The sequence below is a fragment of the Falco punctatus genome (assembly GCF_963210335.1).
Source record: "Falco punctatus genome assembly, chromosome: 11".
Lineage (NCBI taxonomy): Eukaryota > Metazoa > Chordata > Aves > Falconiformes > Falconidae > Falco > Falco punctatus.
In genome coordinates, this window is record NC_137591.1 from 6790384 (window position 1) to 6807081 (window position 16698).

General features: G+C 40.7%; 1 protein-coding gene across 1 annotated transcript in view; it reads right to left on the bottom strand.

Moving 5' to 3' along the window:
* Positions 1-4332: 4332 nt before the first annotated feature.
* DMRTB1 (DMRT like family B with proline rich C-terminal 1) overlaps positions 4333-16698 on the bottom strand; it is an 88049-nt gene continuing 75683 nt past the window's right edge. Inside the window, exons 2-4 of the mRNA XM_080406316.1 lie at positions 14825-15057; positions 13035-13179; positions 4333-9886 (exon numbers count right to left, since the gene is read on the bottom strand). Coding sequence (XP_080262442.1) covers positions 9780-9886; positions 13035-13179; positions 14825-15057 — 485 coding nt within the window. The 3' untranslated portion in view covers positions 4333-9779. The remainder of the gene's footprint in view (positions 9887-13034; positions 13180-14824; positions 15058-16698) is intronic.

A 16698-nucleotide genomic window follows, 5' to 3' on the forward strand; every position in this document is an offset into this window, starting at 1 on the left:
TTGGGCACAGCTCAGTGCTAGCATCCTTCTCCATCTTAGACCAAGCTTTGCATCAAATATCCAATTTCTTACTGGGATACTAACTACAGTTTGATCACTGCAAAAAAGGCAAAGAGAGTCACCTTGAGAGCCCATTTCAATGGCTAAGTGACTGTACAACAAAATTAATGTTTCCATTGTCATTTTTGTCACTATCACTACTCAAGAGAAAGCATATGCTTATTCCTTTAATATTCACCTGTTACACAGAAAAGTATTCTGAATCCCATGGAGCTCTAACTTCATGTTTAAACCAAGGTCCAGAAAAATTAATATAAAACCAACAAGCATCACTTCAGTGAGAACTTCTGCAAGCATAGGAAACATTCATGAAACAGTGACTAAAATGAGTATTTTTTAAAAAATGTAAAGCCATTTTAATTCACTTTTCACATTATTTAGTACACTACTCTTAACCCATTCACATCTTGTAAAATACTCCTTAAATGGAACAGAAAGATACCTAAAAATTCTACTTTTTCTGAAAAGCCTTTTTTTAAGCTGTAAAATATACAGTACCTCTGTTTAATGGGTAGTATTCTAAAATAGTGAATAAAGCTGGCTAACACATACAAGAAAATGAACTACCTATTGGAAAAGATCTTATTTTCCCAGTCAGGACACTAAAAACAGCCTCTCCAACATGATCTTGATTATGTTAACACAACCAGTACCTAGTCATAAGGGTAGTATCACCTGAGGGTAAAGCACGTTGCTGAGAAGACAAAATGAACTTCTGATGATCCAGAAATTCCCCGGAGAAAGGTATCAGTCTGGTTTCTTCATTTCAGTCACTGCTCAGGTTGAACAATTCTGTCACTAGTCACTCAAAACCTACAGATCATCCCCTCTCAAAACAGTTTATTATACTTGCTGAAACTTTGCAGTGCACTGAGATTGTAGTTTCAAGCTTTTTTTACTGCCAGGGACAGGAGTCCCAGTGAAAGTCTTGCTTTGAGCCAAGTGGTTAATGTTATGCTCAGACTCCAAGTTAAGGAAAATGCTTAAATGACTGTGAGTTAGGGAACTGATGCCATGTAGAGAAGCTCACATTAACCAAAGCACTGGAGGCAGTTTCAAAATATGGTGACTTAGATTTAATCTTCTTCTTGGGTTGATCTAACAAGGAGAGCTGCACTGTTGTAATTCAATGGCTTCTCATATAAGATGTAGCTCACTTACACCCAAGTCGGACACTTCTGAACTGCATTAGTTCTGCATGCGTTCTCCAAAGAGTGATGCAGTCCTTCTCCTATTAAGAAACTGTGCCTCAACATCATGCATGTTTCATGCTTTTAAAAGGATTCTATTGAAAATGATAAATTCTGCTTTGGGATTTTCATTTCAGAGTAACACTGGGTATTCTAGCTAAACATCATACACTGTCCTTTGCCAGAGATACTTACGGTTTTGCATTCTGGATCACGCTGCTTTTCTTCCACAAAATGAACATATTTTGTAAGATTCTGAGCCTGCATTCTGCTTGTAGTTCAATGTGTAGTTCTCTTTGCATTTCTCAGAGCTAGTCTGTGTTTTTGTTGCCTCTGACCACACATCCCTCTAAAAGGAACTAAACTCACTGGAATAAACACTAGCACTCCAACTGCAGTCACTTTTTTGCATGTATCCAGCTTCAGATTTATTTCTCTAGTGACTCTCAATTAGATATAAAAGCATTTATATTTGAAAGGAGAAAGTCTTGTGCCTAGTACGGACAAAATCTATATTCTAGAACTGTTGTGCTTAAATGTATCAGAAGATAAAACGTAGGAAGTCAGGCTTGAAATACATGAAGTTGAAAAGTGAACTGTGACCAAATGTAAGTAAGGTTGTGCAACTGCTACAAGGTCCTCATTGGGTCTTTTTAGGCTCTGAGCCAGTGTCATTTCCAATAGCTCTCCCTGCTTGAGATCCCACTCCATTGTGATACATTCTAGAGCTTTACCTGCAAAGGTTCTTCGTTTCCTTGTTCTCTCACTCAGGTTTGAAAACAGAATGCCATTTTTCTGGGACAGAGGTTTATACCCTAGGAGAAAAAAAAAAAGTGGTACTTTAGAATTGCCTTAATTATAATCTACTGCTCTAGAACACTAGCACGAGAGATACCATACAAACCAGATCTGTACACAGGCTGTACTTCCACAGGTTTATATTATACAATTTTAAAATCTTGCAGACATAATTTTGCTGCAAATATTTCAAGTCCAAAGAAGGTCTGTAAAACCACTGATCTGACGAAACCAGGATAAGAAGAGAATTAACTGCCTGACTTTACTCAGTAGGCCTGAGGTCAGGTATTGAACAAAGCCTTCCTGACTCAGCTTCAACTGCTATACCACCCTGGTTCATGAATCATCTACCAAGAGCTAGCTTATTTAACATCTACTTAAAAGCTCTATGATTTAAACACTGTAATAATCACTAATCACTTTGACAAGCTTGAGCTTAGAGGGGGAAAGCTAGAAACTTGGTGTAAAAATATCTTTGACCAATCTTTTCCTTACAGTTACACAAAGACATTTATATTACTATAGAAGTATATGTAACTCTCATGGAAAGAGGTCCTCAAAAACAGGATCTTAATCTGAAGGTAACACAATATAGGTCAAACTGCACCAACCACCACTGAACATGCTCTAGAGTCTGAATACCACTGCTTGCCATACTGAAACAAATGGACAGTCCTCACACCACATTATTCTCTTTCTTATAGTACTAGGCCCTCTTAGCAGGAAGGTTGAGAGTGGCCTACCCCAAGAGGCAAGTGCCCTCCTGAGCTGCAGACTGTTCTATGGCACCAAGAGCAGTCATTATCCTCTGACCTATCCATTGCGTGAGACAGACCACATTTAACTTGGATTTCTTCAACACACCCACCTGCAATTCTACTAGAGAAGCACGCTTACTCATTTTAGACTTAGAGTAATGGAAAATTCACATCACCCTGTTGGTAATCTGTTCCACTGGTTAACTGTCTTCTCCTGAAGTTTCACTTTTGAACTTGGAAGCTGATGTAAACAAACCAAGTAAGTTTAGCCAGAAAGAAGCACTGTAAAGACGTAAATTGGTCTGAAGGAATCAGATTTTGTTTGACCTTGAATCTTCTTAAGACTGAAGAAGTTCAACGTGAATAAGCACAAGTCTCACAGGGCTAACATTAGGGCTAAATTTAAGTCCACGGAATCCAAAGCCACAAATAACTGTTGAATTACTGTAAAAATACAGGTATTTTGGCTTAAGTCTTAAATATCTCCCTTCCCTGTTTTTAAGCTCAGGGTGGTGTGGTTTTTTTCTTTTTAGACTTTTCAAATGGCAAAAATACTCTGAAAGCATGACATTTAGAAATGAGTATGAAATGTAAAGCTACATCAGGCACTGGTACCACAAGTTCCAGGCTTGATTTTTACTTTAAAAGGCAATGCCATATATGCCTTACAAAACTTGGTTTTAAACTGTAGTTGTTACTTTCTGTTTAAGCAGTCAGACAGACAACTTATAACATGACCTTGTCCTTTACATGCTAGTAAGGAGTTAGATATGGTAACTGACAAAAGTTGCACATTTATGAAGTTGCTAGAGATGTCCAACATGACGTACCCCCAAGCCTTGCTGTCCAAGAACTGTGGCAAACGTCCAGCCACCATTACCCTCTCAGTGCTGGCAAACACTTTTCTTGGAACTTTGTTGGAGGGCTTGCTGTTTGCTCTTTACTGGTGAACACACACAAATGCATCAATAGATAACCTTCTTAGTGGACCATTTCCCCCTTTACACTACTAAGGCTGTAGTAAGGCACATGCATTAAAGGGTGCCAATCAGCAGCCCAACCCAACCACAAAGCCACCATTTGCAATCTATTCCTTTGCCAATGCAACACACGGAGAAATTTTACATCACGTGTGGCAACAGGAAAACTGCAAGGGAATCGTGACCTCAACCCGAGAACGCTTGCATGGTTGAACTACCGGAGTAAGCGCACGTGTTATTACGCCCAGGGCTGAGGTGGGCGGCCCGCTACTCACCGCAGGCCTCCTGAGGTGCCGGCCGCCTCAGCCCGCCTCACGCCGCCAGGCGACGCTCGGAGGCGGGAAGCGCGCGGTCCTGCCGCCCGCCAAAGCCGCCGCCCTGTGTCTACCTCAGCGCGCGCGCCCGCCCGCCTTCCCTCTGCCGGGCCTGTGAGGGGAGGTGAGCGTAGGTCGCTGCGAGGGATCCCGCCCGGAAGAGGTGGTCGTCCCCTTCCCTCATAGCCTGGCGTCCCGACACTACTCAGGGGCAGGGTGTGCTTCTGTGTGGCCAGGGGTGTCCTAGCTGTGCTGCTGGGGCTCCTGGTCACCCTTTTGCTCCAGGCAGGAGTGACAGGGTCAGGTTGTGCCTCTTGCCGTGGGAATGGGTGTAGCGATATGGCCTTTCTTTCACAGACTCTTAAGTATGCGTTTGCTGAAGTGTATTGATGGCACCTTGGTCTTCAAAAACAAAATTGTGAGGCATCTCCCACTATGTGAAAGCAACCATTGGACTTACCTGGATGCTGATGATGGACAGGTGGCTTTCATCTCCATAAGGAAACATGAATCCAGGTTCTGATTTTTCCATCTTCCTCTACAGTATTCCCTTTGAGGGTGCCAGGTGCTTTGCTTCCTTAGATGAAAATTACTTTATTATTTCTCTGTATTTTTTTTTACATTTGTTTCTCTGATTCATTTGTATGCCATTATTGCACTGGCTGCCATGAAAAAGAAAGTGTTTTGAGGAAGAACAAAACCCAGCTGCAGACTCAGTAAAGACAGTAAATTAAGCAGGTGTGGCTTCTGCAGGTCTCTCATCAAAGCTCGGCAATTTTGGGGAATGGGATTACTAGCCTTGTGCATGCTTTTAGAAAGACCAGCAGGAAGATGGCCAAAATGCCCAGAGACATTTAAAACCAAATTTGTAATCCCAGGACTGAGGAACATCAGGAAGTAAAGAACCATTTCATGATGTGAGACAGTCTATAAGGAAGAGAATGTGAAAAATTAACTATCTACAGGTACGTCAGACTTTTGAATTACTTGAATGTAAGTGTGTATTTACTGTTGGAAGAGCAAGAGAAACAGACAATTTGCACCTTGATCAAAAGAACACATTTCTTAATGGGAAACAGAGCCTATTGTGGAAAAACTAGAAAGGTTCTCCCAGGGAACTATGCATATAACTGTTATTGAAACCACATTTTCTGAAAAGAAAATGTTTTGTATTGCTCTAGCTTATGTGGCCTGGACGCTTTTGAGTAGACTGTACCAGCAAGGCTATAAAACTCTGACAGTAATTAGTAAATGAAGCCGGAAGTGCCTTCAATAAATCCAGTTGTGTAAAATAAAAGTGAAAACAGCATAAGATCACAGCTGGCCTATCATTAGATCCATAGGGGATCACCTTATGAAGCCAGTAGCAAGGTTGCCACTAATGTTGCCCAGCTGAGGACAATATCTAAAGAGCTAGTGGGATAGGCAAGCAAAGAGAAACATGTTAGCTGCTGTAAATAAAAGTAATACCAAAATAAGCCTGCTGGCTCGGGTGGGGGCTTTTTCAGAAATTTCTAGTTTAGGCTTTTCAAGCCCAACTCCTAAGACATGCCTGTAAGTAAAATGCATAGGTGGGTGAAAGGTCACCTGTGGTGGATCTAGAGCTTTCTCAGTGGCCTGGGCTACAATAAAACATGCAGTGACACTCTGATTTCAGGAACAGATTCCACAAAGTTTTTCTTTACATTTGGATTTCTCCCTTATGTTCTGGCAAGCTAAAGAGAGACATAACTCTATGACTAATGCTAATGTTGCAGTAGTAAAATATTGGGCAAAAAAATAGGAAAACCAGACCTGCCTGCCCATAAGAATGATTTAATTAAAGTTTCCACTCTTCCAGAATAGGTATGTTTCACATCATAAAGAATTTTTCTGTCATGAAAATTATTTTTTTAAGGGGAGGGAGAATTTTGTTTGCAGCAAGCTGACTTTATTGGTAGGCAATTAAGTATTTCTTTGGATTGCTGTTCAACATTAATTACTCATTAATGTGGAAAAAACAGCTATAGTCTTGCTGTGGATTCAGAGGTTTCCAACTGGGTGCATCTAATTCCAAGAAGAAACAGGAAAAAAAGACCTAGAAAGAGTATTATAATTACTGTCATACAAAAACCTGCTTCAGTCCAGATGTAGAAGCCGATACTGCAGGAAGTGTTAACATCTACCAGTTTGCTGCAGGGCAATGACAAATGAATCTTGCATATGTTTGCAGAATTAATATATTACGTGATCCTTCTAGAATCCCTTGGGTTTGTTTTCTTTTTTCCAAAGCTCCTACAGAAAATGCAAATCTACAATAATCTGAGGTTTTGGGCAGTGTCATTGACACCTCTATATAAAACTTGGATCCTAAACTTGCATACCTAACCAACGTTGTCAACTCTGTACCCTCACAAATAATTCCACTGAAAGTAATGAAATTAGCAGTATGAGTAGATTTTAAAGAACTGGTTCCTAATTTCAGGTTTTTCCCCTTCAGTGTACAAAGCTTGCTGCTCTGTGATGACCTAGGGGTTTGCAGTGAGGACAGAGGATTGACAGAAGTGTCAGGTGTTAGGAATCACATCTTCAGAAGTTCAGCTGTATTTAGCAAGGAAGTCACTCCTCAGAAATCAGAAAATAATAATGATAAATGTTACGTGCAGAATTTCTACTGCAGTCAGTGGCAGCTTGCACGCAGAAAGATTTCAGAAGCGGGTATCATAACTAACTTTCTTTTTTCTGCCCAAATTTTATTAATTTGGCCAAAGTCTCTGTGGCTTCAGCCTTAATAAAAAACAATAAAATTCTGGGATGATTTAGTCTGGAACAACCTCTGAGTGACTTGTCTAATCCAAATCATTCCATTTTAATCCAAATTGATTTCATTATCCCTAAGTCATTTATTTAAATAAATGGAGTCAGAAGAGATCACAGAGTTTAATTATTGGAAACATTGGTTGGCACTAAGTTTGGAATTAAAATTATTCACTTTGAAGTCCTTAAGTGCACAGTATGACAATACCAGTTGTCAAGCAACATTTTTTCCTTGGTTAAAAAGGACAAGCTGAGTATAAAATGGAAGAATGAAACCTTGAATTATCCACATAATTCTTCCTGTCAACTAGAGAGTTACTCACTTCAATTCTCTTACCAAGTCATTTACTTTTCCATGCAGAGATAGATGCAAGAAATTGGGGAAAAATTTCCTAACATGTAAAAATCTGAAATGACACCAAAAAAAGTTTGACTAATTGTGCATATTAAATAGTATTGGCCTTACTATTGATGCTCTAGGAAAGCCAATTGTAACTGTTAAGACTTTAGACTGCAGTAGATGCCTGTCATTTCCTTATGGAAGGCAATAAGGCTGGTCAGATGTCATTTGCCCCTGCCCGCATCACCTTCTTGTCCTTCATGTGTATGGACGTAGCAAGGTTTGGTAATGGTTTTTTGCATCTATTTTGCCACAGCTGACGTGACGTTTTAAAACTGAGCCGTATCCCCGCTCAACTTTCTTCTCTCCAAACAGAAAACTAGTCTATTTTTAGACTCCCCTTGTAAGACAACTTCTCCATCTCCTTGGTCAATTTAGAGTTGCCGTTCACTGGCTCTTTAAAGTTGCGACATTCCTCTGGAGATGAACGCTGGTCTGCAGCAATTTAGTGAGAGATATCCTGCAGGAGTACCATACCATCATTCAAAAAGCCAAAGTAAAGGTTTTGGTTTACTCACTGACAGTTCAAAAAGATGGAAGGAAAAGAAAATAAGGAGTTTGGCTTGGCAATCTGGAAGCAGTCATTGGCACAGCAAAACAGAGAAAATAGTACTGTGTATGCAGTATATCTGCAATGACTGTGCATTACAGTCAGTGAAATGGGCTGGAGTCCATCTTACTTTGAGATTTAAGGAGTAATACAACACTGAATATGTCTAAAAAGTATCTGGGAAGATTATTCATTTTGTACATTACTATTTCCTTAAACCATTATATTATGTATATAAAACCCCCCAACTCGCCATCCACAGAGAACCTGCTTTGTGGGTGCCGCTGGTGTTTCTATTTGTAGATTTATTGTATTTTGAAAAGAACTTTGCTCTATCCAGATACCTTAAAGAAGTATCCAGATTTTCCCAAGCAGACAGCAGTTTTAAAAGCAGGTTTAGAACAGTCCTGGGAGCAAAGATCCTGTTCTAAGTTAGTATATAACAAGTTGTATATCAGATTATTTGCTATAGATACATGTGTTTTTCAGTTTTTCCTCTTGGCAGTTCTAAGTTTGCCACTTTCACTTTTGTCCCAAATCCCTGCGTGCTGGAAAGCATTCCAGCAAATCATCTACTACATAAAAACAAAAATTAAAAATTAGCTTATATAATTTCTTTACATTTTGCACTGTGCAAGGGATTACTAGTACAAGTAGCAGAAAAAGAAGGTTTATTTAACTGTGCTTACCTCTACTGCAGCAGTGAAAAAGTTGTAGAAGAAAAATACTCAAGCCTAAATCTCTGTCTGTTATACAGTCTGTTATACAGAGCTGTTCAGGGCAACATCTGACATTTGGCTAGAAAAATTATGTGTAGATATGCAAGCCTCAAATCATCAAAACCATACCAACAATCTAATGTATTTTTTTTTATTATACAAAAACCTTCCCCAAATTACTCAAGCATTAACAACTGATCCACTTAATACAAACCAAAATCCTCTAGGCAAAGCAGTAGAGGAACATACTTTTCATTTTTAATTAAACATTTTTATTGAAAATGGTAATATGTATGGGTTTAATTATTATTCTAAACGGTGTTTAGTCCTAGTTTCCTAGGCAATCTCTCCACACCTTTGATACGCCACAGTGCACTTCCAATACACAAGTATAAAGCTGTCTACACCAGACCTTTAGAAACAAATAGTACTCTTTAGTTCAGCTGTACTGAGTTAAACAACACTGAAATTATGTATAAACCACCAAGGACATTCAATATCCTGAAGCCTGTGTGACAAAAGGCAATTCCAAATCAGTCTGTCCCAAACCTGAACAGAAGGTGCCTTAAAGGCAATTCACCCAGAAAACAATACAGAGGGCACTGGATTTCAGCCTATACCAAACCTTTCTGCAAATTCCTCCCATGCCCTTCTTGACAAGCATCTGCTGTTCCCTTACCCTGCTGAATCCAGTGAATCAGGTTCTTAAGCAGCCAAGTAAATCAGCAACCCAGACCGTCTTCCCATCCTCTCTCACTCAGTCTTCAGGCTCCGTATCACCTAACTTTTCCATAATACTCAGAACCAGGTTTCCTTTAAAGCAAATCATATACTAACATATTTTTTACTACTGTCGTGAACATGAGAAGGCTACAGAACATACGTGGCTCAGAGACTTCACTTCAAAGTCACAGAGCCATCTAACCTCAGCAAAGGAAACAAATTCAGAGTCATAATAATTTCCTGCTTCCACCTGCTTATGGGGGAAGGGATTTACCATGGCTCTAAAAAACCTCTTCTAGGAACATGGGCTTTACAGTGCTAGGGAGGCAGAGCTGTGAGCCTGGTAGCTATAACATGATAAAGGGAGGCAGAGGAATCTAATCCCCTTCTTACAGCTGTTGTAACTACTCAGCAAGTAAATGTCACTCTATGAAAATGAATGAAATAAATGAAAGTAGTGCTGCCTGCTGCTCAGCTCTTCTCCAGCCCATTTACTGTTCAGAATATACAGACTGGTCTCTGCTTGTTTCTTCTGGGGAAGATGATGGTTGGCTAGGTTCACAAACCACCCCTGAATCCTGACTGTCAGCTTCAGTAGCTGAAATAAAAATGAAGAACAGAAAAAGGTCAGTTAAACACAAACAAGCCCCAAACCCTGTATTTCAGTTTGCATTACACCTGGTATCAATCACATTTGCAGAGGTAAATTCTCAATGCAAAATGATATTTGTCAATCCAATTTGTTTTTCAACCTAGTTAATTGAAAGGTGCTTGACATTAAAAGCTGTAGCTCTCCGAACTAAGACACTGCACTGCAAACAGCAGCTGATTGTTTCAGCCATGCTTAAAGCAATATAGCAAGAGTGCTTCAAGACGGCAAGTGTTTATACTGCACTGGAAGAGAAGTATGAGGCAGACTCTTTTGCCCACTTAACTGCAGCAAATCTGCCATGCCTTTCTAACACTCCTGCAAATTCTCAAAGGCCTTGACAGACTGAATAATTCCTTCTTCAAATCTAACTAGAGATTCTCATTTTATAAAGTATTTACTTGCCAATTTGCATTAAAAGCTCCCTCATTTCCTCACAGGCAACTTGGGGTTTTATTTTTCTGTGGCTTGCTCTTTTAGAAAGCCAACAATCTGCAATCAGATTCTGTCCTCAGATGCTGTACTGGCTGTTTTACTGGACATACCTTGTGTTTATTTTGTCAAATTTCCCCAACATTACTAGTCAATACTGCATGAAATTGTGTAACAACATGGCCTATACTTCACATCACCATTGTAAACCTAACTGGCCTCAGTCATTCAAATGCAGTCAACTTTTGACTCAAATATTTCTGGTAGCAGCTTCTAGCCTTGGAAAATCTTTTTCAGACAGGAAGATGTCTTCATCTCAGATTCTGTTTGGGGCAACAGATTACAAACATTTCTTGTCACCAGTTGTCGTCCCCTGCTAGAGTTTTCTATATCCATTTTTCTGCAATAGTTTTGCCAGAAAGCCCGTTTCACCAAGTCTAACTACAGGTTTGAGTCAGTTCCTTTCTTGGGGAAAAAAAGACATGATGCAATTCTAACACATCCCTGTGCACTAAATGTTACAGCTTTTCTCTTTTTTTTCCAAGCATCTTGAATACTAGAATCAAAGAATTACTAGTTTCACTGTAGCTTCCCTCTACATCTGCGTCTTCTTGCTGGCAGGCTGTTTTGTGTATGACCTCATGCAGAAGTATCCCCCCCTCACTGGGTCACAATTGCAAATTCCTACATATCCTGGAGCACAAATGCTATGTAGTGCAATTAATCTGTACTTTCTCTGTAATACTAAAAAAACTGGATTGTTCTCCAAGCAGCACAATCCATGACGCATTGTTTCCTATGGCTTTGTGCCTGGGTTGTGATTTCCGTAGTGTGTAATAAGGGCTGAGGTAATTGGATAGCATTGTGTTCTCTGGGGGGGTGCTCTCATGACCTCTCTTCCCTATCCAGTTGCCTGTTTTCATGATTTTTTGGTCAGTACAACTTCACTCTACCAATACAGGACTGGATTTCCTCTGTTTTCCTCATGCAATACCACTACTGCTCTCCATGTCCCCCATGCCTGTCTGCTACTCCCAGTTCGTTCCCATTCCCACATACTCCAACAGAATAGCTGCAGCTCCTTGCATGTTCTTTGCCACTGCAGTATCCCCCAGATCTTTTTCCCTTCCAAATCACAACACCCATTAATCCTCACTTTCTGGTTTGCCTGCCAGCCCTTGTTTTCCTCTCTTCCCCTCAAGCTCAGCCTGTATTATTTCACCTCCAGCACACTAGTATCTCCTACATGCTGCATGGAATGCCTTTTGCAGTATCTTAAAATAACTTTACATTTCTGTGATGTCTGTATACACCCCCCCACTGCCATGTTCTCCATATTCCCCTTGTCCACAACATCTCCTGCTTACTTTTCTTTGGCTTTCCAGCCAGACAAGAAGCAGGTACGCTCTGAGTGCTCTGGAGATATGTGCCCACTGCTGGGCTGAGTGGCAGGCACTTGGTTGTTGGCCAAGTTACACACATGTCAGTCGGGAACTGAGTGCAAGCTGACAGCCAGCCAACCACCATGACATGGCTGCAAACAAATGGTTTTGTGGCAGGCATCTGCTTCCCTTGCAGATCAATATTGTGTAGGCCTGTGATCACAACAGATAACGTTTGGCTGAAAATAACTAATGGGTTGAAAAGTTATGAGAGGACTGACATTCACAGAAAATGAGACTGCACAAGCCTTATGTTGTTGAGAAACCAGTCCAAAAAAAACCCCATCTTACTATATTTTGTCCCTTATAACTACCATCAACCTCTTTTCAATTCATATGAGTTAATTAGACTCCTCTTTTTCTGCACCCAGTTATACAAAAGATTTCATTTTTCACTGGGTGGTTATTCTAATTTTTTCATAAACAGACAGATTAACAATTTTGTATTCTCATGTTCAAGAAGAGAAATAAAATTGTATTTATCTGCATTTTCAAAAAGATTTTAAAATAAAACTGGCTATTCATTCATGCAGTGCTAGTGGTTTAATTCTCTGAGCAGCTCTACCCTCTTGTGGTCACAGCTAGCTGCAGCCAAATGAAAAACATGCAAATATAATCACAAATGTCCACATGTAGGCACAATACATGAAAGAGACACAAAAGAGGGGGCAGGAAGACTTAACGTATGCCAGAAATTTAAAATCCTGTGAGATTCAATAAAAGAACTTGAGATTTTGAAGATTCAATCTTTCATTTACAGCTATTAAAATGTAGGATTTTCAGATGAACAAGAAATTTCTTCTTTTCATGCTGTTAGTCTGCTTTTTTTTTAAACGTTTTGTCTAAATTGCAACAGAGCCAAATAATTTTAAAAACATGTCCTGCAAACTAGCTATTTAGAAAATTATTTTCATTTTGAGAACATCAACAATTCATATTCTGAAATAGCTCTGAGTCCTGGGGCCTTCAAATGTCTGCATGAGATGCTTGTCAGCTGGAAAGCCCAAGCACGTCAGTCTGCTTGTGCTAGGTCTGCCCTTTGCAGAGCTGTGCAAGCTGGCAATCTGTCCTGGGACTTCAGGATCTCAGTCCTGGCTCCATCACAGGGATCTGGGAACCCCTGTAAACTAGTTAGAATCAGGGTCTCGGGATTTCCACCTCTAGTTAGACACTGAAATCAAGTTAAAACTGTATCTCCCAGGGCCCATCTCATACATCCTTACCATGTGCTTCCTTGGTGATTTCAGCTGACGTGTTCAGTGGAAGGGGAGGTGGAATGTAATGAATCCCTGGCAGAAAACTTGGTGGGATGAACTGCGGCAGAGGAGTGTAGTATCTTTGATGGAAGTTTCCACCTCCGTCTGGAATCTGCAGTAACACAAACAGTAAAGCATCTTCCATCTAAAGACTCTCTCCAGGATACAACTGCAGTATCAAACAACGTCTGTTTCAAATATTACCTGTGAATATTGCATGTTTTGTCCATTTTGTGGCCATATGCCACCCCATCCATGCATGTATTCGCACATGCAAAGCCTGTGCATAGTGTAGCATGTTGAAGCTGAGAAGTAGCAGCTTCTCAGACCATATCTCAGCTGAAATTGACCTTCTAAGTCCTCATCACCTGTTCTGGCATCTCATTAGAGCAGTTGGTTAAAACCAGGCAGCTCACCTTCAGCACTGACCTGGTGCATTTGCCACTGAACAAGTCTGGAAGTCTGCATGCAACAGAGTGGCAGTCTAGGAAAATGCTCCTTCCTTGCTACCACCTCCCTGCTAGTATGTAGAGGCACTCTACCTATGGTGAGGGGCTGGTGTGCAGCACAGGGTGCCCTACAGCCCTGATCTTCTGTGATCACCAGATCTGTTAGTGCATGATAAAACTCATTCCGTGTGCAAGGAGGCATTTCCATCCCTCAGAAACACTAGCATCAGAGAAATAAGAGTTTCTTCTCTGGGATCTGGCCGTGCACCCTGCTACAGATAGAACTGGTATGACATCTTTCCACCTGTTTAAGGACAGTTAAAAATTAAGTTCAAAACTATATACAGTGATGGTCTAGATAAGGCATTTCCCAACCTGTGTATATCCAGCCCACCAGGGTAATATGTCTGGACCTAAGACTGCTGCTAGCCACGCTCTTTCTCAATAGCCCCTAAAATATGATGGGGAATTTCTATGCAAGCATAATAAATCTAGAAGTGTTAAAGCAGGTCACTCTGCTTTAACCTGAGCTAATGAATTGTACTCCATGCAGACAGAATAGCGCATGGTAGCTGGAAATCTGATAATGTGCCCAACTGTGGTACAAAAACTAGACACCACCAGTTTGAACCAACATGACTGACAGCACTGAAAGGAACTGGAAATGCCCACACATACCATTACAACTGGCAAGCAATTTAGCATCTTGTTTCTTACCACGTCTGTGTGGTTTGAAGGTGTGGGCCCTATGATGCTAAACATAATTTTTCATCTGAAACTTCTGTTAACCACAGAATTTTCCACTGTTTTTGAGAAACCAAATGTCTCAAGAAATATCCAACCATGCTGATTCTTTTCCTTGTGGAAGCCAATTTTCCCCTGTTCTTCTCTGTGACTGTGGTGCCTTGGCCAAGCCCTGACACTCTCCCTCCCCATTAGATTTGTCCTGCATGAGAGAAGAAGAACCTCTCAATGTGTATTCTGTGCCATCTGCATTGGCACAGCATGACCGTATTAAGTGTCCAACTGCCATCATTCCAAAAGGCTGATGCAGGTATTAGCAGGATATGTAAGGCCCCAAACACTTCACAAAATCTGTCTCCTTGCAAGTGCATGGGTTTGCTCTACTGGGTTTAGGTCAGGCTATTAACATCACTGTTTGCTGATGTTTTCTTCAGCATAATATAGCAAAATGCTGTGAAGTAACTGATAAGCAGGATAACTTTTCATGGGTGCTTTAGCAGCAAGAAGGCAGCTATAAGTCAAGACAGTAGTATTTCTGGAGCTGATTAAAAGACTGCTACTTACCGACATAGAAGCTGCATTCCCTGGCCCGTAGTTGCTAGGAATGTGTCGGAAAGCTCTCTGAAGTGATATCCCTGGAGGTGATGGTGCTCCTCTACCGCTTGACTCATTGATGGCAAATCCCATGGGAAATGGGTGGTAAGGATATACCCCAGCATGCCCAGGGTACACTTTTGGAGGTTCTTTCTCCCGGCATTCTGGGTTAACCAGGTATTCTGGAGGAACAGCAGTGTGAGCTAGGAAACAATGAAAAAAGAACACATAAAAGTATCCATGTAATTCTACTGAGTTCATTAGAAGAAGCTGCAGCAACAAATTCCACTCTCAGACAGGAGAATCTGGCCCTTTGGTTTCATGGTTAGCACATTATTTTGTGATTTTTCTTTTACGGAGCTATGGAAAGGCACAGCAGCAGATACTGTAACACAAAATAATCTGCATTCTTTCCTGCCTTGTGCATTGTGAAGCTAGTCCTTAGTAAAGCACTTGGCTGCAGAATCTTAATTCAGTACATCAGCAACAACAAAACGACCTTCCTTAAGACTTTGAACTCTAGCAGAACTTAGAAATTTACAGAAATAATAGAGGTCTAACTTTAGTCCTATCCATCACTTCTCAGTTCACAAAGGTTTGGTTTTAGGGACATATACAGGCAATTTCAGATGCAGGAATCAGTTACTTCCTTTGTTTCTTATCTTGCATCTGGAATCCTCTGAAGTCTTAACAAAGAGAGTGGTAATTTGAGTACCGATAGTGTTTTTCTTGTCTGCACATCCTCCTGTTGGTAGAGAAGTGGAAAAATTTTCTTCAGGAATACGAGTACTAGAATTATACAATTTGTTCCTAAACTTTTTTTAAATTGGCCAGCAGGTTAAAAATGTTATTAAGGGAAAGACTGGCAGGCCCAGGTACAGTTAGTGTCATCCATAAACATGATTTTCTTAGGAAACAAAGCTAGAAAAAAAAGGTAACAGTTATTGACAGATTAGGTGGGAACTAGTGATATCCAAAATGAGTCTTTCCTCTGGGATTCTCAGAACAGCATTTTGTCTTGCAGGCTGCCAACTCTCCATAGGCTCTGACTAAATGACTACTGCAGTCTCTAGGGTTTTCCATAAAATTACTATAGCAAATAGTAGTAGTATGAAGTTACTGTAATAAATGCTAATAAACTAGACAAGTCACATGGAAGACTCTATTAAAGGAAGCAATTTAAGAGGTGATAGACCATACAACTGTTCCACCTGCAAAGCCTATGCTCTGCTCTTAAATACCAAATGCATTTTTACACAAGCGATCCCAGCCAAGTTCAGTCTTTGCTGCAGGAATTAAGGCCAAAAGGTCTCTTTCTTTTACAGTGCTATCATAAAATGCTCGCTTCAGGCAACTGGAGCAGTAACTTCCCCATTTACCTGCCGTCACCGAGTTTTTTTAGCATTTTTGTTGCTAGATGCTTGCACCTGTGAATTTATAAACAGTGAGACAGCACTCAGAGAAACATGCATGAGCTCCTGCAGTCCATAGTGGATCACAGTTTGGTTTCTCTCTGGACTAATTTCCCGCTCAGAGAAAAGCCACTTGATAAAACTTGAACTTTGCAATGAGTGGCAAGGCTGAGCACATTGCTCCTGCTGCTGCAGAGCTGCATGAGTCGCATTGCAGACCCTCCAAAAGGGAAAATAAATGCAGGATTGCACACTCAACATGCAAGCTGAGTACCTGTGTCCACTGGGGAAGGAAAGTGGGAGAGACAGCAGGTATGGCTCTGCAGGGAGTTGGAGCCTGAGGAATCGGCAGGTGCAAACTGCACAAGTGGCAGTGTTTGGTGGAGGGAAGAGGAGTAGACAAGGAAAGAGGGTTTGGGGACAGACCCTTAC